This window comes from Tamandua tetradactyla, chromosome 14 (assembly GCF_023851605.1).
Source record: "Tamandua tetradactyla isolate mTamTet1 chromosome 14, mTamTet1.pri, whole genome shotgun sequence".
Classification (NCBI taxonomy): domain Eukaryota; kingdom Metazoa; phylum Chordata; class Mammalia; order Pilosa; family Myrmecophagidae; genus Tamandua; species Tamandua tetradactyla.
Genome location: NC_135340.1, coordinates 88,782,576 through 88,806,106, shown reverse-complemented (window position 1 = coordinate 88,806,106; position 23,531 = coordinate 88,782,576). Strand labels below are relative to the sequence as shown.

Genomic DNA, 23,531 nt, shown 5'->3' with positions numbered 1-23,531 from the left:
CAACTCCTGGGAGACTAGAGGAGGAGGTCAGCTGACATCCAAAAGGCAGGACCTCCTGTGCATTCAAGCACAGAAAGCCACCTGTTTTGGAGTTGCCTTCTGTGGGACATTTCTTTGGCACCCATTCTAAAAGGTTCACCCTAATACTGTCCCTCAAATTTTCTTTCGATCAGTATTCCACTCTTCTTCTTTCCAATTCCCTGACCAACTCGCCAACCCATTAGCCTCTGCCTATCGTGGATCAGGGAGAACTGGCCTCAGGGCCTTGGTTCTATCCACTCATAGCAGACCACTTCTGCTGCTTGGTCTTCCACTCTTGAGGAGGGCTTCCTTTCTCCCTTGGTATTAAGCTTCCCCTCTGTCTGGGACCGTGAAATGGCAGACGTCTATGCCTGGCTCTTGCCTGCATCCCATGCTGGCCTACTAATAAACTGTGCCTGTGCATTTGTCATGGTGGCCACTTGATAAGGCCACAGGTGTAGTTAGAGAGGCAAATGAGCAGCAGGGATGGGCACCTGGGAACTCTGGGCCGCCTATTGTTGGAGTTCCTCCTTTGTCTCTCACATCTTTTCCCTTCTTTGTGATTCCTGTCCCTAGGCAAAACTTGGAGTGTTGTTTCCTCCACCTTTTCCTGCTGTTACCCAGTGTGTATCCTTTTAGTCTTACTGCTAAACTGAAGGTGCCTCTTTGTTGAGTTGTCCCTTGTCTGTCTCTCCAATTAGAACGTAAGCTCCACAGGGCAGGGACCTATCTGACTTGTTATTGCTGTATTCCTTCTGTGTGGAAGAGGGCCTGGCTCCTGGTAAGCAATCATGTTTGCGGAAGAATGAAAGTTGTAATTGGATAAAAAGAAAATGATAATATCAGTGATGAGGAGGTGAGTGGATGATTTAAGATTTTGTCTTTAAAAATGCTTTCTAGTGATAGTTTGCTCGCTTTAATGTTTAAGTTTTGCCTTCAATTATTTTAAATAGTTTGTATGTTGAGGTTGAGGGTTTAGTGTTAAGGATTAAAACAACTAAGTTTTCAGGAAGGCTTTTTGTTTATCATTTGTGCATTTATATAAAACCACTAGTGTCTGAGGCTTAGGGTCTTAATCCTTGTGCTCCCCCAAACAGCTGTGGGCACGGCTCATCTCTTGGGGTCTCTGTGTTCTCTTGAACGTTGGCCTGACTGTCTGCATGAATCTGTCAAGGCCCACAGGGTATTAGAATTCTAGAAAGTCAGTGGCTGTCTGAGCCTGGATTCATACCTGTGCACCTCACTTTTAACAGGAACAAGACCTGGTCCAGTACCCACTTTATGTCTGAGCGGAGCAGCGTCTTGGTGTTTCTGCCAGGTGAGCGTCAGGCTCTTGTGCCTTGAATCATAGTACTCAACAAATGTCCTCAATGCATTACTGGTTCTTTTTACACACTGAGATCATGAACACATGAGACTCTTAGTATTTTGAGAAAGATTTCTTATTGATAATGAGTAGTTTAAGTTTTTGAAGGCAGTCTTGCCATCTTGAAAATTTTCAGTAATTTATTTGGCTGTTAAATAATGCTTCATGTAAAAAAAAAAAACAATGCCTCATTTAACTGGTTTTAAATGTATGAAGTAATTGTCATCAATGTACTTGTTTAATAATGGTAAAACATATGGTTATTGTAATGCCATGAGAGTCACCAGGGTTGTGCTTTGAGTTCCTTTCTCAGTGTCTGGAAAATTGGCTCTAAAAATGCCTGAAAAGATTAACTTACATTACATTGAACTTTTTCAAAATGATCGTTATGCTGATGTTTTTAAATCAAATGGTGTAGTTTGATGATGCATTATGACAGCAATTCAAATATTTTCCATTGTTGAAAGGTAAAATAAAGAGCACATGGGTATTTGTACTAACAGTGATAGAGAACAAAAGGTATGCAATGACAGTAATTTAACTGTGAAATGCAACAGGCAAGTTTAAAATTTCAGTCACATTTTCCTTAAACTGATATGTATTACTTTGTATTCAGGAAACACATTGGTTGATGGTGGGGTGGGCTTACATTTGCCCCAGTGAATAATGATCAAAAGTCTATTGTGTCCATAATATTGTATCAAGGAAAAATCATCAGCGTAGAGCCATGCCAATACTAGTTTAAGAATACCTAAAATAGATTAATACTTCGTTAAAAATTACCTGCATAAAATATTTATGAAATTTCACGGTTCAGGTTTGTTGTCTTTCTATTGTGTTTATATGAATTTGTTTGATATATGTTTCAGTATTCTGTCTTTTGTGAAGGGTTCAGATATTGTTAATTTAGGATGAGACAAAAAGCACATACAGACTTTATATATTAATAAACATTTTGTAAACTTAATGAAAAATCTCTGTGACTATGACTTTAAAAATAGTGTTTTCTCACTGTAAAGATTTTACATGCTTATTGTAGAAAGTTTGAAAAATCTGGAGAAAAATAAAGAAGTATAGACTTGCTCATCCCCCTATACACAAAGGCAGTGACTTTTGTGGAAAGAAAAATGCTGGAAGCACATGGCTCTTTTCTTTCATGTTTTTATCTTATCTAGTAGTCACTATCAGGGTGCATTTTTACTTGTAATTCTGATTCACTTAGGTGATGAGGATAAAAAAAGTAAAAGTGAAATGAATTGGTAGGGCCTTCTTTGAAAAGAAGCTATCTTAATTTAAAGGTTGGTAAATATAAATCTGGTTTTTTTCCCTCTACTTTTTTTCCCTCTCTAGGTCTGGGTGAAATAAACTATATGCATGAGCTTCTCACAAACATGGTTCACAAAAGGTGTGTTTAAAATGATACAGCTATATTTTTACTTGTAAATTATTGTTTCAGCCTTAAATATTTATAATTGAATTTCAATGAATAGCTATTCATTTTTGTAAGTATCTCATGTATGTTTATCCTTTATACATATTTTATTTTACTGATTTGTTTCTTAGGTTACAAGTCTATCCACTCCATTCAAGTGTGACTTTAGAAGAACAGAATAATGTATTTTTAAGTCCAGTTCCTGGGTACAGAAAGGTAGGAAAACTGGAAAGACAAGTTCTAAGCACTTTAAATAAATTTTCCTTAGAGACTCTACTAATGACAAATGTTAAAGTTTCAGCTTATTTCTAAGTATATTTTGCAGATTGATTAGTCTCCTTAACACATGCTTACGTGATTAGCCAGTTATTTAATTCTGTCTTTTATTTTGTAAATCACTTTGCTCACCAGCCAAAGATTATTATTTGCTCATCTTTAGGGCGTTGCTGCTAGTGAAGTTCCATGCCTTGTATTCTTTGGCGTAGCTCAAACTTTGGGACTGTTCTGGTGTCACTGGAACTAGTCTGGACTTGATTAGAGCCCGCCTTTTTGGGACCTGGTTTGGGAGGGTTCCTTTCACCTCAGGCTGAGCATGACTGATGGGGATCCTCATCACACCCCTCCCAGAGCTGCTTCCAATGACCAAAGCCTTGGACCTGCAGTCAAACCCCTTTTTGCATGGATTCCCTGAATCTCTAGGGACAGCCTCGGCCTTGTGTGGGATCCCAGGGCAGTTATACAGCTTACAGTCTGTCCTCTGGGTTGTGACCTTGTTGGCCTCTCTGCCCCTGGGATGTTTCCAGGAACTCCCTGTAGCTCTTCTGTATTAGAGGTCAGGAACATCTGTCTTTGCCCTCATCTCGCCTTCTGCTTTTGAGCACCTGCTGTATTCCATGTGGCTGGTTTTCTGTATCTCAGGTACTTTTGGTGGACTCCTGAGAGTAATTCTAGTTCTGTTGAGGAAAGGATATGACTTTTACATTGAGGTGTAAACAGTATGCACTTGGTAGTTGAACAGACAGGCCTTGCCTTTCACTCTGTCAGAGTTATGACTTTGGACACATCACTTCTCTAAGACTTTATTTTATCCCTCAAAATTAGGGTCAGTATTTACCTTGCATAGTTGCTGTGGAGGTTAATTATAATAATATTTTGTCTATATCTAAATTATAATTGAGCTATAGTACCTAATCCACAGTAGGTGCTGAGCACATGGTGTGGAGGGCCTCTGCAGATATTAGCAAACATGTCCTGAGCACTTGGTCTGTGCCAGGAGCAGGTTTAAGCTTTTTACATTTACTAATTCATGATCTTCACAGGATCCTTATGTAGGTGGTAGGTATTAATGTTATCTCAGTTATATAGGTGAGAAAAATGAGGCTCAGAGTGTAAGTAACTTGCCCATGGTCCCACAGCTAGTACAGAGGAGAACTGGCATCCACAGCATGTTTAGCTCTGGAACTCATGCTCCACTGCCTCACTCTTTCCTGCTCTTTCTCCTTCTCCTCCTGCCCCCCAACTGTCCAAGACCATTGGTCAATTGTGATTGGTATACAACAGGAAAATGGCTGCTGTGTTTACTTCAAGAAGCTTTTAAATGACTTTCAAGTTTAGAAGTTTTTTTAATTTTGACTAATGATGCCTAGAATACAGTAAGAATGTCAGATTCTTTTCTTTGATGTTTGATAGATTATTCTGTCTACCAACATTGCAGAGAGTTCTGTCACTGTTCCAGACGTCAAATATGGTAAGATGCATGTCTCTTTCAGACCTATTTGCTCCCCTTAAGAATTGTCCCTCCTCCTCTTCCCTATCTTTTCCCCTGTTTTGGAAGAAATAACTTAGAAAAGTGGGTTCATGGAATTTCTCCCATGCTCTTAGTTCATTCACCACCACTTTTTCTTAGTGTGTCCTTTCACTTAGGTAGCCTGTGGGTGGTACTCAGGAAATGTTGGGGCTGGGGGTGGGGGTGTTTTCTGGAAAATAGAGTATGGGGCTGCCTCTGATGGAGTTCTGTGAGGCAGGTACTGGGGAGAGAAGCCGTTCTGTTCCTGAAGGCAGAGAAGCCACTCAGCAATCTGGTCTTCTGCAGATGTGCTCATGATTATTTTGTGAGATTGTTTTATTATGAATTTTCTAATGCATTTTTTTCATATTTGAAAGCCTAGCCTTTATATGCTGGGTGCTAGGAGTTCAGTGGTGAGTAAGAGAAAGTCTCTAACTTCAGGGTAGCCACACTGTAGTGGGAGAGGACAAGAGACGAGTAAATCAGTACATAATTCCAAGTGGAGATAATGCAATGTGAGAAAATAAAGCAGGGAAAGGGGTTCTAGTTATTGAGAAAAATGACTTGTTAGTTATGATAGCATGGTAACACCTCTTTGAAGAAGTGATGTTTGAACAAAAACTGAAATAGTGTGCGGAGTGAGCCACGTTTTGATACTTTTCAGGCATAGGGAATATGTTTGAAGAACAGCAAGAAGGCCAGTGTGGCTGGAATGAAGTAAATGGCGGGAAGGGGGTATGATAGTTAACATGATTTTTTGAGCTTCTGTCTGTCCTGTACCGGGGTGGTTGTAGGTGCTGGGGAAATAGTAAACAAAGCAGACAGAAGTCTTGGTTCTCATTCACTTACATTCAGGGGTGAGTGTTGGAAAGACAGATGATGATGAAGTTAAATAAACATATGTGGTGAGTTAAATGATGATAAGAATAAAAAGGAAAAAAAAAAGAAGGGGAGTATGAGGAAGGGAGCTTTAGGGAAGGGCAGTTGGAGTGGTGGTAGAGGGCCAGGAGATGAGGGGAAGAGTCATGGGGGTGTCTAGGGAAGAGTGACTTTGTAGAAAGAACAGAAGATACTGAGCCCTCAGAGCAGGAAGATGGAGCATGCTTAGAGTAGTCAGGAAATAGCCAGGCATCTGGGTTGTGGGGCCTGGGGTGCAGAGGAGGGGTCAGGGAAATAATGGCATGCCCAAGCATGGAGGGCCAGGGCTCTCAAGAACAGTTTGAGACTAGGAATGACATGACCTGAACTTGATGTGTAACAGTCACTCTGGGAATAGACTAAAGCGAGGCCCTGGAAAGAAAAGGCAGATCAGCTGGACATAGCTGCCATCTACGCGAGGATCCACAGTAGTTCCCAGGGAATAGTTGCAGTAGGGAATGTGAGATGTGGCTAGATTCTGGAGAATCTAGCAGGCCACTGGGGATTTGTACTGGATCTCCTCTGGGGATGGTGGGAGACTTACCAAGGGCAGACTCTCAAGACCTGTGCTCTCAGAAACTGAAAAAAATGGGATTCCCCATGAGACACAAAGATGGTGGAAGGAGTGGGTGTGTTCAGTTTGAGATTTTTACTTGATGTTACTGTGGAGAGTTGAGGAAGCCGTTGGCTGTGTGAGCTTAGAAATCACGGGAGGACCTGCTAGTCATTGGCAGCTTGTTGACTGGTCTATACAAGTCAGTAGACTGAACGAACTCTCCAGGAAGTATGTTAAGGTTAGGCAGCCCTGGGGTCTGACATTGGGGAGAAAGGAGCTGCCAAGGAACAGCCAGTGGAGTACAAAGAAAGGTAAATGAGCATGGGGTTCTGGAGAACAAGTTAAGAAGTGCTTTGAGGGCCACTAGGAGCTAGCAGGGACTTGAGAAGCAGCCAGTATACTGACCCAGTTTGTGCGTTGTGTCTTTCCACAAGCGCTTAAGCTGTACAGCTACAGACATTGGTATAGGAATTCACCAGGGTTGACTCTGAGTCAGAGAAGGATAAGACAGTGAGCAGGCCAGGGAATGATTCTTGTGAGGGATGGTGGGATTCAGATGCAGGGATCAGGAGAGAAGTGAAGATGTAAGGGATGGGACTAGTGAAAAGGGGGTAAGATGGACAGACTGTAGGTTCTGGTGAGATGAAGCACTGCTGGATGGGTTTACAGGAGGGAGGGAAAGGAAAGACGAGAGCTCTGGTTCCAGAGAGGGACGCTGGAAATTGAGATTAGGGAGAGACTGCTGTTCCTAGTAATGACACAACTTTGGGTGTGATGATAGGGAGTAGTTGCTGCAGGAGAGTGGAAAATGAAGTCCTCAGAGGAGGGTATTCGAGGAGCCAGCATTACTTTGATGTTTATCGAACTCTTAAAGGATTATGGCTAGAGCAGTGCTGGGGGTTGGGAAGGACCCGGTTGCTAAACGAAGCTGGTGGTGGTGGGTGGAGCGTCTGATACCCCAGAAGTGGGAGCAGGCTGTTTCTTGAAGGAGGGAAGTGGAAGAGAGGTGTTAGAAGGACCTTGACTCTACCTTCAGGCTCAGTGTGTGAGGAGAGGGAGAAAAACAGCCACCCCTGTCTGCAAAGAACAGCCAGCTACCTGTCAGAGGTGGGTTTGTAGGTGCTCTTGTGACCTGCTTATAGATGAGGATCCTGACACACGGGGACGCTGAGCCCTGGGCTCATGCATATACCTAGTGCATGTGGGCCTGGCCCAAGCCCCTGCCCCATGCTGCTGTCATGCCCCAGTACCCAGACTCTGAGGGCCGGCCCAGGTAGGTGCTCCCAGTGACACGCTGTGCCTCACAGGGGAGCTCCTCTGCAAACTTCAGGACTCCCCAGAATGGTCAGCAGGTTTCCAAATGCCCCTGTATATACAATGATTCTACAGGCTGTGGGTTTCATGATTACTGCTGTGCATTGTGACTTACTATACAATTCCCTCATATTAGCATGATGTTTACGTTCCTTTTTTTAAATGACAGTTATAGATTTTTGTTTGACTAGAATTCTGGTTTGTGATGAAGATACGAATTATCAGAGTCTGCGACTGAGTTGGGCCTCTAAAACCAGTTGTAATCAGAGAAAAGGTAAGACGTTTGTGTTCAAGCTAAGTAATGAGTCAGGTTGATACAGCAAGCTAGTGGCACAGTGTCTCTCATTTATTTGTTTATTTACATAGTGTAAGTATTTTTGCTCTTATTCATATATTTTCCTTACTGGAAATAGTTTTCAGTTCATATGTTGTCACCTCTCTGTTTCAATCTGTGTCCCCCTCCCATTGTGTGTGAGATGGTGGTCATATTTGCTGTCATTTTCACAGTGAATTTTTCTTACTTTTGGTGCATAGCTGTGGGAGGCAAGTGGATCCTTTCATTAATTGTTTTTTTATCAATTTTTAAATTTAAAAAATGACAAACAAACATTCTTACCATGGGATCAGTCCGTTCTATATATATAATCAGTAATTCACAGTATTATCACATAGTTCCATATTCATCATCATGATCATTTCTTAGAATATTTGCATCAATTCTGAAAAAGAAATAAAAAGACAACAGAAAAAAATGCATACATACCAACTCCTAACCCCTCCCTTTCATTGATTACTAGCATTTCAATCTAAAGTTTATTTTAACATTTGTTCCCCATTATTTATTCTTATTCCATATGTTTTACTTGTCTGTTGATAAGGTAGATAAAAGGAGCATCAGACACAAGGTTTTCACAATCACACAGTTACAGTGTGAAAGCTGTATTGTTATACAGTCGTCTTCAATAAACATGGCTACTGGAACACAGCTCTATATTTTCAGGCAATTCCCTCCAGCCTCTCCATTACATCTTTTTTTTTTTTTAGTTGAATTGTTTTTTTAAATACCAAAAAACACCAAACAAATAAAATCATTCATAATTTTTGATCATTCTGTTCTACATATATAATCACTAATTCACAATATCATCACATAGTTGCATATTCATCATCATCATCATTTGTTAGAACATTTGCATCTATTCAGAAAAAGAAATAAAAAGAAAACAGAAAAAAATTCATACATACCATACCCCCCACTCCCACCCCTCACCAATCACCAGCATTACACTCTAAATTTTTTTAACATTTGTTCCCTATATTATTCATCTTTATTCCATATGTTTTACTCGTCTGTTGATAAGGTAGATAAAAGGAGCATCAGACACAAGGTTTTCACAATCACACAGTCACGTTTGAAAGCTATATCATTATACAGCCATCTTCAAGAAACATGGCTCCTGGAAAACAGCTCTACATTTTCAGGCAGTTCCTTCCAGCCTCTCCACTACATCTTGACTAACAAAGTGATATGTATTTAATGCGTAAGAATAACCTCCAGGATAACCTTGACTCTGTTTGAAATCTCTCACCCATTGACACTTTATTTTGTCTCATTTTTTGCTCTTCCCGCTTTTGGTTGTGAAGGTTTCTCAATCCCTTGATGTTGAGTCTCAGCTCATTCAAGAGGTTTCCTCAATCCCTTGATACTGAGTCTCAGCTCATTCTAGGATTTCTGTCCCACGTTGCCAGGAAGGTCCACACCCCTGGGAGTCACGTCCCACGTAGACAGGGGGAGGGTGGTGAGATTGCTTGTGTTGGCTGGAGAGAGAAGCCACATCTGAGCAACAAAAGAGGTTCTCTTGGGTGTGACTGTTAGGCCTAATTTTTTAAAAAATTTTTTATTAATTGAAAAAAAAATTACAAGAAAGAAACACAAACATTCTCAACACATACACTCAGCAATTCACAATATCATCACATAGTTGCATATTCATCATCATGATCATTCCCAGAACATTTGCATTAATTCAGATAAAGAAAAAGACAACAGAAAAATAAAACAAAAACAGAAAAATTTTTTTTTACATACTGTATTAGTTAGGGTTCTCTAGAGAAACAGAATCAACAGGGAACACTTGCAAATATAAAATTTATGAAAGTGTCTCACGTGACCGTAGGAACGCAGAGTCCAAAATCCACAGGGCAGGCTGCGAAGCTGATGACTCCAATGGATGGCCTGGATGAACTCCACAGGAGAGGCTCACCAGCCAAAGCAGGAATGGAACCTGTCTCCTCTGAGTCCTCCTTAAAAGGCTTCCCATGATTGCATTGAGCATCACTAATTGCAGAAGACACTCCCCTTTGGCTGATTACAAATGGAATCAGCTGTGGATGTAGCTGACGTGATCATGACCTAATCCTATGAAATGTCCTCATTGCAACAGACAGGCCGGCGCTTGTGCAATCAGATGAACAGGTACCACAGCTTGGCCAAGTTGACACCTGTCCGTAACCATGACAGTCCACCCCTTGTCAACTTGGCATCTATATATATATATATCACCTTAGACCATACTTAATTTCCAAATGAAAACAAATAAGCACACATTTTTTCTTTTACCTGACAATACTCAACTGTCCTGCATATAACTGGAAACACATTAAATCTCTCCAGAATAGGGTGCAAATCCTTGGGCAACATTCATTCTTAAACTTGATATCTTACAACTTAAATACTATAACACAAACAAAACAGCATTACAGTCCTCGTTTCTGTAACTGATCACGTGGTCAAAGTTCATATTTATCACTACCTTCTTCCACTACCCATTCCATGTTCCCTTTCCCCTCAGCAAGCACTTCAGCTGGCCGTGGTTCTTTGCCTGGTGGGGTGACCCAAACCTTCATTCCTGAAGTCTCAGAGCCATTAGTGGTCCTGCCTGGATTGTGTTGTTGCAGTTTTCCATTGATTTTAATCACAGGGCATGGTAGTACTAATAGACGCCCCAGGGGATCTCCTATATTCCAAGAAAACTCTTCTTTACCTCCATTATGTAGTTGCAGTCCTACTTCCTTCTGATAGTCAGGGTCAGTTACCCCAGACAATAATGTAATTCCCTTCTTGGTATGTTGATCCAGAGGCATAAGTAGCCCAAAGTGGCCAGGTGGCAATCTTAACTTCCAGTTCAGTGGTATCACTGTTGTTTCTCCTGGAGAAAGCACACCCCGTTTTGGAACTAAAACCTGTAGACAGCAGAACTCAGGGTAGCAGGGACAGGAAGCAAAAATTTTCCTAGTGGATCACTAGGAGTAATAGTGAGTGGCACCACACCCATTTCCACCCCTTGGTTCCTGGACCCATGGATCCTGGCTATGGGAGAAACAGCACCATACAGCGGACGCTGATTCAGAGCATACACAGCTTCCTGGAGAACATTACTCTTTCAAGTTTTTGCCACCTAGTTGGCACCGTAATTGAGTTTTCAAAAGGCCATTCCACCGTTCTATCAATCCAGCTGCTTCTGGATGATGGGGAACATGGTAAGACCAGAGAATTCCATGAGCATGTGCCCATTCCCGCACTTCATTTGCTGTGAAGTGTGTTCCTTGATCCAAAGCAATGCTATGTGGAATACCATGACGATGGATAAGCCATTCTGTAAGCCCACAGATAGTAGTTTTGGCAGAAGCATTGCGTGCAGGGAAAGCAAACCCATATCCAGAGTATGTGTCTATTCCAGTTAGAACAAATCGCTGCCCCTTCCATGAAGGGAGTGGTCCAATGTAATCAACCTGCCACCATGTAGCTGGCTGGTCACCTCGGGGAATGGTGCCATATCAGGGGCTGAGTGTGGGTCTCTGCTGCTGGCAGAGTGGGCACTCAGCAGTGGCTGTAGCCAGGTCAGCCTTTGTGAGTGGAAGTCCATGTTGCTGAGCCCATGCATAACCTCCATCCCTACCACCATGACCACTTTGTTCATGAGCCCATTGGGCAATAACAGGAGTTGCTGGGGAAATAGGCTGACTGGTATCCATAGAACGGGTCATCTTATCCACTTGATTATTCAAATCTTCCTCTGCTGAAGTCACCCTCTGGTGTGCATTCACATGGGACACAAATATCTTCATGTTTTTAGCCCACTCAGAAAGGTCTATCCACATACTTCTTCCCCAGACCTCTTTGTCACCAATTTTCCAATTATGGTCTTTCCAAGTCCCTGACCATCCAGCCAAACCATTAGCAACAGCCCATGAGTCAGTATACAAACGCACCTCTGGCCAGTTTTCCTTCCAAGCAAAATGAACAACCAGGTGCACTGCTCGAAGTTCTGCCCACTGGGAGGATTTCCCCTCACCACTGTCCTTCAAGGACACCCCAGAAAGGGGTTGTAATGCTGCAGCTGTCCACTTTCGGGTGGTACCTGCATATCGTGCTGAACCATCTGTAAACCAGGCCCGAGTTTTCTCTTCCTCAGTCAATTCACTGTAAGGAACTCCCCAAGAGGCCATAGCTCTGGTCTGGGAAAGAGAAGGTAATGTGGCAGCAGGAGTGGAAACCATGGGCATTTGGGCCACTTCTTCATGTAACTTGTGCCTTCAGGACCTGCTCTGGCTCTATGTCGTATATACCATTTCCACTTTACAATAGAGTGCTGCTGTGCATGCCCAACTTTATGGCTTGGTGGGTCAGACAACACCCAACTCATGATAGGCAACTCAGGTCTCATGGTAACTTGGTGGCCCATGGTTAAGCGTTCAGTCTCTACTAAGGCCCAGTAGCAGGCCAAAAGCTGTTTCTCAAAAGGAGAGTAGTTATCTGCAGCAGATGGTAAGGCTTTGCTCCAAAATCCTAAGGGTCTGCGTTGTGATTCTCCTACTGGGGCCTGCCAAAGGCTCCAGACAGCATCTCTATTTGCCACTGACACTTCCAGCACCATTGGATCTGCTGGATCATATGGCCCAAGTGGCAGAGAAGCTTGCACAGCAGCCTGGACCTGTCGTAGAGCCTCCTCTTGTTCAGGTCCCCACTCAAAATTAGCAGCTTTTCTGGTCACTGGATAAATGGGCCAGAGTAGCACACCCAAATGAGGAATATGTTGTCGCCAAAATCCAAAAAGACCCACTAGGCGTTGTGCCTCTTTTTTGGTTGTGGGAGGGGCCAGATGCAGCAATTTATCCTTCACCTTAGAAGGGATATCTCGACATGCCCCACACCACTGGACACCTAGAAATTTTACTGAGGTGGAAGGCCCCTGTATTTTTGTTGGATTTATCTCCCATCCTCTGACACACAAATGCCTTACCAGTAAATCTAGAGTAGTTGCTACTTCTTGCTCACTAGGTCCAATCAACATGATATCATCAATATACTGGGCCAGTGTGATGTCTTGTGGGAGGGAGAAACGATCAAGGTCTCTGCGAACAAGATTGTGACATAGGGCTGGAGAGTTGATATACCCCTGAGGTAGGACAGTGAAAGTATGTTGCTGACCTTGCCAGCTGAAAGCAAACTGTTTCTGGTGGTCCTTACAAACAGCTAGTGAGAAAAAAGCATTTGCCAGATCAGTAGCTGCATACCAGGTACCAGGGGATGTATTGATTTGCTCAAGCAATGATACTACATCTGGAACACCAGCTGCAATTGGAGTTACCACCTGGTTGAGTTTACGATAATCCACTGTCATTCTCCAAGACCCATCTGTTTTCTGCACCAGCCAAATAGGAGAGTTGAATGGGGATGTGGTGGGAATCACCACCCCTGCATCTTTCAAGTCCTTAAGAGTGGCAGTAATCTCTGCAATCCCTCCAGGAATACGGTATTGCTTTTGATTTACTATTTTGCTTGGTAGGGGCAGTTCTAGTGGCTTCCACTTGGCCTTTCCCACCATAATAGTCCTCACTGCACGAGTTAGAAAACCAACGTGGGGATTCTGCCAGTTGCTCAGTATGTCTATGCCAATTATACATTCCGGAACTGGGGAAATAACTACAGGATGGGTCCGGGGGCCCACTGGACCCACTGTGAGACGGACCTGAGCTAAAACTCCATTGATCACCTGGCCTCCATAAGCCCCCACTCTGACTGGTGGTCCAGAGTGACGTGTTGGGTCCTCTGGAATTAATGTCACTTCTGAACCAGTGTCTAATAATCCCCGAAATATCTGATCATTTCCTTTTCCCCAATGCACAGTTACCCTGGTAAAAGGCTGTCGGTCTCCTTGGGGAAGACTTAGAGGAAGGTCAACAGTATAAATTTGTGGCAGTGTAACAGGTTTCTCCCAATAGGGACCTGGCCTCCCCTTCATTCAAGGGGCTCTGGGTCTGTAAACTGTTTCAAGTCTGGAAATTGATTAAGGGGCCGTGACTCTGTGTTTTTGTAATTCAGGTTAGACTTCTGTTCCCTTGACCTAGAACTCTTTTGTTTATACAGCTCCAACAAGAATTTAGTAGACTGCCCTTCTATTGTATTTCTAGGCACCCCATGATTTACTAGCCAATGCCACAAATCTCTGCGTGTCATATAATTTTGATGCCTCCATTGAGTTTGTTGTCTATTATAATACCCGCGTCTACCCTGTCTTTGGTGATTAAGTGCTGCCACCTGGCTTCTGCCAACTCGGGATCCTGTCATCCCCATTGTGTTTAAGGATTCCAGCTCAGTGACAGCAGTTCCTACAGTAATATCTGACCTACAGAGAAGTGCAACCACAGAGTTCTTGAGGGATGATGGTGCTAGTCTCACAAACTTATTTCTCACTGTTCTGGTAAAAGGTGCATCCTCTGGACATTCCTGGGGTGTAAGAGCAGGCTTTGCATGATAAATCCACTCTAACATCCCAATCTCTCTAAGCCTCTGGATCCCCTCATCTACATTATACCAGGGCAGTTCTGGCATTTCAACCTCAGGTAATGTTGGCCACCTTTTGATCCATGTTTCAACCAACCACCCAAACAAGCTGTTAACACCTTTTCTAACTGCTCGAGTATAACATTGAATGCAGAATCTCTGCTTAGTGGGCCCATATCAATAAATTCAGCCTGATCCAGCCTTATATTCCTCCCACCATTATCCCACACTCTTAAAATCCATTGCCACACATATTCTCCTGATCTCTGTCTATATAAATTGGAAAACTCACACAGTTCTTTTGGAGTATAACGTACCTCCTCATGTGTGATACTTTGTACCTCACCTTTAGGGGCCCGTTGGGACTTTAGTCTAGTTATAGGTCTAGAAGAAATGAGGGGTGGTGGGGGTGGGTCATGAAAAGAATTAGAAATATCTTCCAAGCCATTTGCTTCAGGGCTTTCATTTGCAGTTTCATCTGGTGAAACAGGATTAATAACTCTAGGGCTAATCCCTTCAGGAGGAGGTTGGGTGGCCAATTCCTCAAGGCAGGCTGGAGGTGGGGCGGCTATGTCCTCGGCAGACTATTACAGGGTTATCTAAAGAAGTCTCAGCATGGTCTAGGGTTTCACCCTCACCCCCAACATCATTATCAATCCATATGTCACCATCCCATTTTTCAGGGTCCCACTCCTTTCCAATCAATGCCCTCACTTTAACGGCAGACACCATGCAAGACTGAGATTTCAGTTTACGTTGTAAAGTTGCTACTCTTACAATAAGATTCTGAGTCTGATTTTCAGAGATCTCAAGTCTACGGCTACAGGAAATAAGATTTTCCTTCAGGATACTCATAGAAACCTCTACATCTTTCAGACGGCACTTAAGCTTCTTGTTTGAACCCTTAAGCCCATCCCTTTCACCCTTTAATGTAGACAGTGTATCTAACAACAACCAACCAACATCTCTATAACTCTTATTTCTACAAAACTCTGTAAAGGTGTCAAAAACATTATCCCCCAGAGTCTGGCTTCGTACAAGCGAAGCATTAGGAGAATCGAATGATGATATTTTGACTATCTCCCTTGCCAACTCAGTCCATGGATTGGGAGTGTCATTCTGATTACGGGAATCAGAGTCCTTAGTGTCTCTGAGCCCAGTCAGAGTAGAAAACCATTCATAAAAACCCATTTTTAAGATTCTGTTCCTTAAGAACCACTCCTGGTACCAAGATGTATTAGTTAGGGTTCTCTAGAGAAACAGAATCAACAGGGAACACTTGCAAATATAAAATTTATGAAAGTGTCTCACGTGACCGTAGGAACACAGAGTCCAAAATCCACAGGGCAGGCTGCGAAGCCGATGACTCCAATGGATGGCCTGGATGAACTCCACAGGAGAGGCTCACCAGCCAAAGCAGGAATGGAACCTGTCTCCTCTGAGTCCTCCTTAAAAGGCTTCCCATGATTGCATTGAGCATCACTAATTGCGGAAGACACTCCCCTTTGGCTGATTACAAATGAAATCAGCTGTGGATGTAGCTGACGTGATCATGACCTAATCCTATGAAATGTCCTCATTGCAACAGACAGGCCGGCGCTTGTGCAATCAGATGAACAGGTACCACAACTTGGCCAAATTGACACTTGTCCCTAACCATGACACATACCATGCCCCTTACCCCTCCCTTTCATTGATCACTAGCATTCCAAACTAAATTTATTTTAACATTTGTTCCCCCTATTATTTGTTTTGTGGTAGGGAATAAGTGTTTCTCTCCTCTCTCTCTTTGAAACAGCGGTCATGTGGTTGACAAAACATGGAGCTGGAAATAGGGAGCTTGGTTTCTAGCCTGCATTTGTAACTGTGTGACCTTTGGACTTAACTTCTTTGGGCCTAGTTTCTCATCTGTAAAGTGAGCAGGACTGGGTGAGTTCTAGGTGTTTATGATTGGTGCAGTAATTGACTTCCAGCATTGACTTTCATGAAGATGGCTGGCATTCATATTGATTACATCGACGGTTGAGGCACTGAAGCTTCTTGCTTTGGCAGCCCTTTAATAAACTATTTCATTGCCAAGTATCTTTATATTGGTTATGGCAGATAGTAAGAGCTGAATAAATGTTCACTGTTATTGTTAATTAGTAAAGTCACTCGATAAAGTTGAATTTACAGCCACATTCAGTAAATACAACACAAAAGACTGAATGACATTTTTCTTTTTTTAAAATTCTCATTTGTTTAAAACAAAAATTACAAACATAATCTTACCATTTAAAGTAATAAGGCTATTTCTGGCCTTTTAATTTCCAAAATATTAGTAAAAGGAAAAGCAAAGCCTCAGTGATACTAAGATATGTATTTGAAAGCTTTTATTATAGTTTTTTGAACTAAAAAATAGCCTCTAGGAATAACTTTTCTAAAGACTACAGTATTAAGTATAGCCATAAAGTTCTGCAGCTAATTAACTTCCTACAATTCAATTTAGTAAGAGTGAGCATGGTGTTTGTCATTATATGCTAAGGCACAGTGTCATAGGCTTTGTAGTACTGTCTCCGTTTTAGGGAGAATTGAGACTCAGGAGGTAAAGGAACTTGGCGAGGGTTACAGAGCTAGTAAGTGGTGAAACAAGTTTGGAAAATAAAGTATCTGACTGAAAAGCCTTTGCTCCTGGCCTCCATACCAGTCACTTGTGTTTACTGTGTTCAGGCATTTTGGGAGAGTTGTTAGTAAATTGAGTTTGGCTAAGTTTTTCCCCCTTAGGTTCAATGCTCATCTCAAGTGGAGCTTAATATTTAAAAGAATCCCAAGGTGGATGTTCTTGAAGATGATTGTATAATGATATAGCCTTTGCAGAGTGACTGTGTGATTGTGAAAACCTTGTGTCTAATATTCCTTTTATCTACAGTATGGGCAGTTGAGTAAAAAATGTGGATAAGAAATAAATAATAGGGGGAACAAAGGTTAAAATAAATTGAGTAGATTGAACTACTGGTGTTAAATGAAAGGGAGGGGTAAGAGGTAGGCATGTATGAGTTTTTCTTTTTTCTTTCTTTTGCTAGACAGATGCAAATGTTCAAAAGAATGATAGCATGATAGGAACTTAAAATATCACTGGATTATTGTGTTGAAATTATATAACTGGTTGTCAGCTTGCAGTTTTGTGAGCATTTGCACAGATGGGGAGTAGTTTCTTAGCAAAGGTATGGTGGAATTTTTGTGCCTTGAAATGATGTTGCCATAGTTATTTCACAAGCTGTGGATCTAGGGCTGGATGTAGGAATGGTGGTAATCAAGTTCTGTTGTGACATGTTCTTTGGCTTGATTGCTTTATTTCATAGCAAATATAGCAGCATGACTGTTGTTCACACTAATTGGTAAGCAAAAGCTACTGTTAGTAGATTTTGTTAAATAAAAATCATTGTACGGTGATGTGAAAAATTAAAGCCCGGAAAAATGAGGTAGTTAATGAAAATTAATAAATGGCTTTGAAATATTAGTGTACAGATCAATATGAAACTTGTAAGTGGCATTGTTGTTGTGTGTTGGGAAAATGTTAGCTAAAGTTTTGGCAGAATCATGATTTATACAGTATGTTTTGAATATAATCATCATAGCTCAAGCAAATGCAGAGGCCTCCCTGTAACAGAGGCAGACCCTACATGCTGGACAAAAGCGGAGGCTCATGTGGCTGGAGTAGAGTGAGTGAGGGGGAGAGTAGAGTAGATGAAGTCAGAAAGGTGGGGGTGGAAGGATGGGTAGGGTGGTGGAGGGTCTTCAGGGTTTTACAGGCCATTGTGAAGACAGCCTATTACTCTGGTTGAGATGAAGAAGGAGGTAGAGGGAGATTTTGGTTAGAGAAAATAAAACACAGTGGTCTATTTATTGAATTGTAATTAGTTCTCAGTAGTAGGCATTGCCCAGGTAATGCCACTGAAGCTGGCAAGAGTGTGGGCTCTGGCCGCAGTCTGCTTACCTGGAGATAATAGTGCCACTATCTGTTGGCTCTCTGGCCTTAGGCGGAACCACTTAAGCCTTGTTTCTAAAATGAGGACAGTAAAAGTAGCCTGTCTTATAGGGTTGTTAGGAGGATTGGACAGACTATGACAGGTATGTAGGGTTTAGGAAGGTGCCTCGTGTATAGTAAGTGCTCAGTAAAAGTTATTTTTATCTAAAAGTTATTTTCAAATAAGTATCATTTCCTTTGGAAAGTTTTCACCATCTCTGCCTTGACTAAATCCACCATTAGAGGCATTCTGTTGCATCTGTTTTTTTTTTTAAGATACAATTCACATTCCATAAAAGTCACCTTTTAAAGTGTAAATTCACTGTTTTTTTAGTATATTCACAAGGTTGTGTGGCCAGCAACACTATCTGATTTCAAAACATTTTGCCAGGAATGTCTTTGCAGTACTTGTTGCAGTTGTAGTTTTACATTTGTTTGCATCAGTGTTTGATTAGTATCTGTTTGTCTGTTTATTTTCCTAGACTGTAAGTTACATGAGGGCAGGAACTCCAAGCACTCAAAACCTTAATAACCAGTGCACTCTTCCATTGACTATCAAGGAAGAAAAAGGAATATGAAGAGTAAATATGGAATTAATTGACTTACCCAATCATCTCTATGCAGCATTTAAAAAAATCTGTGGTTCAGGATTTTCTTTCTTTGTAGGAACTCTCTTTATTCACTGTGGTTACTCGAGTCCCTTACTCAATGACTGGCACCCAGTTGATTCTCAGTAAATATTTGTTGAATGACAGAAGAAATAACATGGAAAGTACCGTTGAACCACATTGTGGAGAATGGTGTCCTGTGGCAGGTTTCTGTAGGTGATGGGAACCATCAAATGTTTTTAAAAACTGGAGTGATGCCATCAGATTTGTATAAGAGATAATTCTGGAGCCAATGAAGAATAGACTGAGGAGTCAGGCGGATTAGAAAGACAGTTAGTTAGGAGGCCAGTTGCTACAGACCTGACTTGAGGACCTAAAGGATATGGAGGAGTAAGATCCAGTTGATAGGAGAGAAATTGACCTGAAGAGTGAATGTGTGTGCGCGCGCATGTGTATGTGAGATAAAACGAGAGTGGGGGCAGGGACAGAGAAAGTACAGTGGCTGGAGTTGAAGATAACAGGTTTACTGCTTCAGCAGCTGGGTTTGTCCTTCCTTTAAGATGGAGGATACTTTAGAAGGAATACTTTCAAAGGGGTGTGAGGATTTTATTTTGACTGTGTTGAGCTTGAGATGTCTGCTATATCAGAAAGATACAACTTATAAATCTATCAAATAAAAAAAAATCCTTTGCCCTGTGTTATATGGCTTATAATGCTGTGTTTTGTCATTCTGGATTGCTGCTAGGGGCAGCACCACACGCACCATCCCTTGTCCCTGCCAGTTTGCCTGAGTAACCTTGCCTTGAGCCCCCCACGAGGCTGAGCAGCTACTGGACTGCAGCTCCTTCATCTTTGTGCTGTTAGCACCTGGCTGTAAGGGGCTCAGCTTTGGTCATCAGGTTATACATACACTTTTTAGCGGGATGCAGTCTGTGTCTGCGTTGGTACTCTGTGCTCCACATTTTACTCTGTTACACATCTACAGTTCTGTCTGATGACATCCTTGAAAATAAAAACATCAGTAAATAATCACATCACACATGACCAGTATGTAGACAGAAATTTTAGTAGAACTAGAAATGAGAAATGAGGTTTGGTCAAAATGTGGACAAAGATGAAGTAAAATTTGAAAATTTCGGTATTGACAGGGAAAAAACACAAACCAACGGGAGCAAAGATTATTTTGTGACTGGAAATACATACGTGAAGCAGTGTAGCAGAGTGAGTATCAGCACAGGCTCTGGAGCCAGGACTGTCTGATGTCAGAGTCTAGCTTTGCCACTTAACTAGCTGTGTGACCTTAGACAAATTATTTAACCTCTTTGTGTCTTATTTTTCTCTTGTTTAAAAGGAATTTAATAACAGTTGTGAGGATGGTCATGTGCTTAGAACATTGTTGTTAATACACATGATAAGCACCCAAATTTAAGCTCTCCTTAAATTTCCTCCAGAAAGCATAAGGCTTTGTGGTATCAGCAAGAAAAGGATCATGGGTGCACTTTATTGCGTTGGGGTAGAATGCTTATGTTCTTCCTAGAGAGAAAACTGAATACTAATTGGAAAATCTATCAAGTTGATAGGAGAGAGAGGGAATGATTTTGTTTTAGTTAGAAATTAAAGTTTACCTTCTCTGTCCAGTAACTTCTGTCATCCACTCGAGAGTTCAGAACCAGAATGAAATTCACTTCAATTCAGTGTTCTCTCTGTGAGCTGAATAACTCACTGTCTCACTGCTTTCTCATCTTTATCTAAGTGGCATCTCATCGGAGAGGCCTTCCCAGTTCACCCTGTATAAAATGACCCCCCTCCCACTGTGGTTTATTTTTCTTCACAGTACTTATATCCACCTGGCATTTATTCGTGAAAGCTCCACGAAGGCAGAGTTCCTTTCCCCCACCCCCACTGCATGTCCTCATGCAGTGTTTAGTTAGTGTTTAGGACTTTGAATGGTCTGGAATGCATTCACTAAATTCTTGTTTATTGAATGAACTCAGCAAGCATTTAGGGTGTATCAGTTATATGCTGGGCGTGGTCCCTGAGGTCAGTGAGCTTACTAAAGTGGGGCACAATCATGTAAACAAAAACTGCTATCTTGTAAGAGTGACAGAGTACAAGGTACAGTGGGGGCACAGTGGAGAGAAGGATCTTTTCAACCTTGAGACTTCAGGGCAAGTTTCACAGAGAAGGTGACATGTGAGTGGGGTCTAAAATGATATGGCAAACAGGGGTGGAAGTGGCAGGGCATTGAGGTCTGAATCTGCAAGATGTCTGAAGGGAAGTTTCCTGGAGATTGAGGCCTGACAGGTCAGAGGGAGGAGATGAGGCTAGAAAGGTTGGTAGATGTCAGATTCTGGATGGCCATGTCTGTCCATTAGAGCTTGAACTTGACTCTGAGGAAGATTTGGAGCTGTTGAAGGATATCAAGCTGGATTGTGCGGTGCTCCAGTTTAGCTTTAGAAAGTTAAAGTTGGCACTGTCTGGAGTGGGAAGAGAAAAGTCTTAACAGGAAGGAAAAGGTCTCTGAGCAGTCAAAATGGTTGTCAGGGAGTCTGGGCTTTGAGGCTCGATTCAACTCACAGGCAGGCCCCTGAGGCCCTTACTTAACTTTCATGCTTACAGGTCACACAACTCTAATTTACCTGGCTTCTAAGTTATTAGAAGATGCACCTGAAGTTGCCAGAGAGGTGTGGCTGTGGACAGACAGCTTGGCTTGGGAAGCTGGCCTTGGTTTGAAACTAGGGAAAGAAACAACTTAAAGCACAGGCTCGGAGAGGGCAGCCTGATGTCTCGACCATGGGTCACACCCTCGGTGGTAATTAATGTTCCTGAGGTGACTGAGATATTAGGAATATCAGGAATGTTGGCAGCAGTGAGATACATTTTTTATGAGCTCTGTCCAGTGGAAACAGAAAGTGGGTCACAAGTGTAATTTTACATTTTGTAGTAGTCACATTAAAAAAAAGAGGAAAGAAACAGGTGAAATTAATTTTAATAATATATTCTATTTAACCCAATATATCAAAAATATTATTTCAACATGTAATTTATATTTAAACATAATTAATGGATATTTTACATTATTTTCCTATTGTCTTGAAATTCAAGTTTGTATTTTAGACTTGCAGCCCATCTCTATTCTGAGAAGCCACATTTTAAGTACTCAGAAGCTGCATGTGGTTGGTGACCACCATATGGATGACACAATTTTACATTTTGGTTCAGATGAAGGAAATGTCAATTCAGAGAATGCTGTCAGTTGTGAGAGCTAATTCCTTAAGGATTCTAGATAGTTGGGCTTTTATTATAGTAATTTTCAGTTACTGATGTTTGCTGTTTTGTTTGAAAAGCTGTTGAGAGGCAGTGTAATGAAGTAGTTAAGAGCATGGATTTGGGGAATAACTTACCTGGGTTTGAATTCCCACTGTGTCACTTGCTAGCTATGTGACCTTGGGTGATTTAAGTAATTACTCCATGCTTCAGTTTCCTCATCTGTAAAGTGGAGGCCATAGTAGTACCAACCTCATTGGGTTTTAATTCACATATAAATGAATTGTTATATGTGAAGAACTGGTGATAGTGCTTGGTGGATAGAAAGTACTCTATACGTTTGCTGTTAGTCCCAAAATGTTTTTCATCTCCGAAATGTTAACTCGTTTTGATTCAGTACATTTCAAAGATATTCTTGCTTTGTAAGACTGCTTAACTTCAGGTAGGCAGTTAAATTTTCACAGATGAAGAAAAGTTGTCAAATGAACATTCGTGAGAATGCTTCTAATTGATATCTGGGTAGCTAATTTTTTCCGTTTACTGTAACATCCAGGTTGCTTAAGAACCACAGAAATAGTGTAATTTAATGATTAAGGGATTTAGGATTATAATTAGTTTGGAAATTTTTGAAAGGATGATTTTATTAACATTTAATTACTATTACTGGTGAAATTAAACTACTCTTTCTGAAATAGTTTGGTATTCCTACTATGTGTGGGAAGACTTCCTAGTGTTTTCTTGCGATATATATCCTCTAACACAGTGGATTGTTATCCATAATAATCAGAGTAGAAAAGAGTAACAAAAGTAAAACCAATGCATGAAAAGATCATTTTTGGGCAACTGGAAGACAATTAAGAGGAGGTCTTTTATCCCCTTATAGAATGAAGCATGACTGGAAATGTAACCAAATTAAGGTGTGGTTATTTAAATGTTGTTTTTGGCCAGAAGAAAGCGGTAGCTAACGGAAGTACTTAATCACGGCTGTTTACTCTGCCATTGATTAGCACTGCTGTCCAGTCTATGGAACAGTTATGAACAGATTGTCTCTACTTAAACTCTAATCTACTCCAGCCTCCACCTCCCACTCCCCACCATAGCTAACTCCTGCTCACCTTTTTGTCCTCAGCCTAGATGTTGCTTCCTTTGGGAAGTCTTTCCTGACTCCTGAGTCTGGACCAGGCTGCCAGAGTTCCCAAGTTCCCAGGGTACTCTGCTGTTCCCCATTGTAGTTTCTTGCTGTCTTTTTTCTGTCTCAGCTCCAAGTTCAGTGAGGGGAAGATTGCACTTTTTTGTTCCTGTGTGTGAATAGCACCTGGCCCAGGGCCTGGTTCATGGCCACACTTAGTCATATTTTCCTAAATGCACCAGTGATCCTGTAAATGTGTCCGATTTATGTTACATACAAGG

General features: G+C 41.7%; 1 protein-coding gene across 8 annotated transcripts in view; it reads left to right on the top strand.

Moving 5' to 3' along the window:
* The window catches only part of TDRD9 (tudor domain containing 9), a 231,751-nt gene that overhangs the window by 92,156 nt on the left and 116,064 nt on the right, over nt 1-23,531 (top strand). For 7 of the 8 annotated variants that reach the window (XR_013162468.1, XM_077128393.1, XM_077128398.1 and 4 more), the window contains 5 exons: nt 1,275-1,339; nt 2,738-2,792; nt 2,951-3,035; nt 4,509-4,566; nt 7,563-7,667. Coding sequence is in view for 7 of the 8 variants with exons in the window: in XM_077128393.1 (XP_076984508.1) it covers nt 1,275-1,339; nt 2,738-2,792; nt 2,951-3,035; nt 4,509-4,566; nt 7,563-7,667 (368 nt within the window). In the remaining variant the exon portion in view is untranslated. The remainder of the gene's footprint in view (nt 1-1,274; nt 1,340-2,737; nt 2,793-2,950; nt 3,036-4,508; nt 4,567-7,562; nt 7,668-23,531) is intronic. The other variant, XM_077128396.1, reaches the window with a different exon arrangement.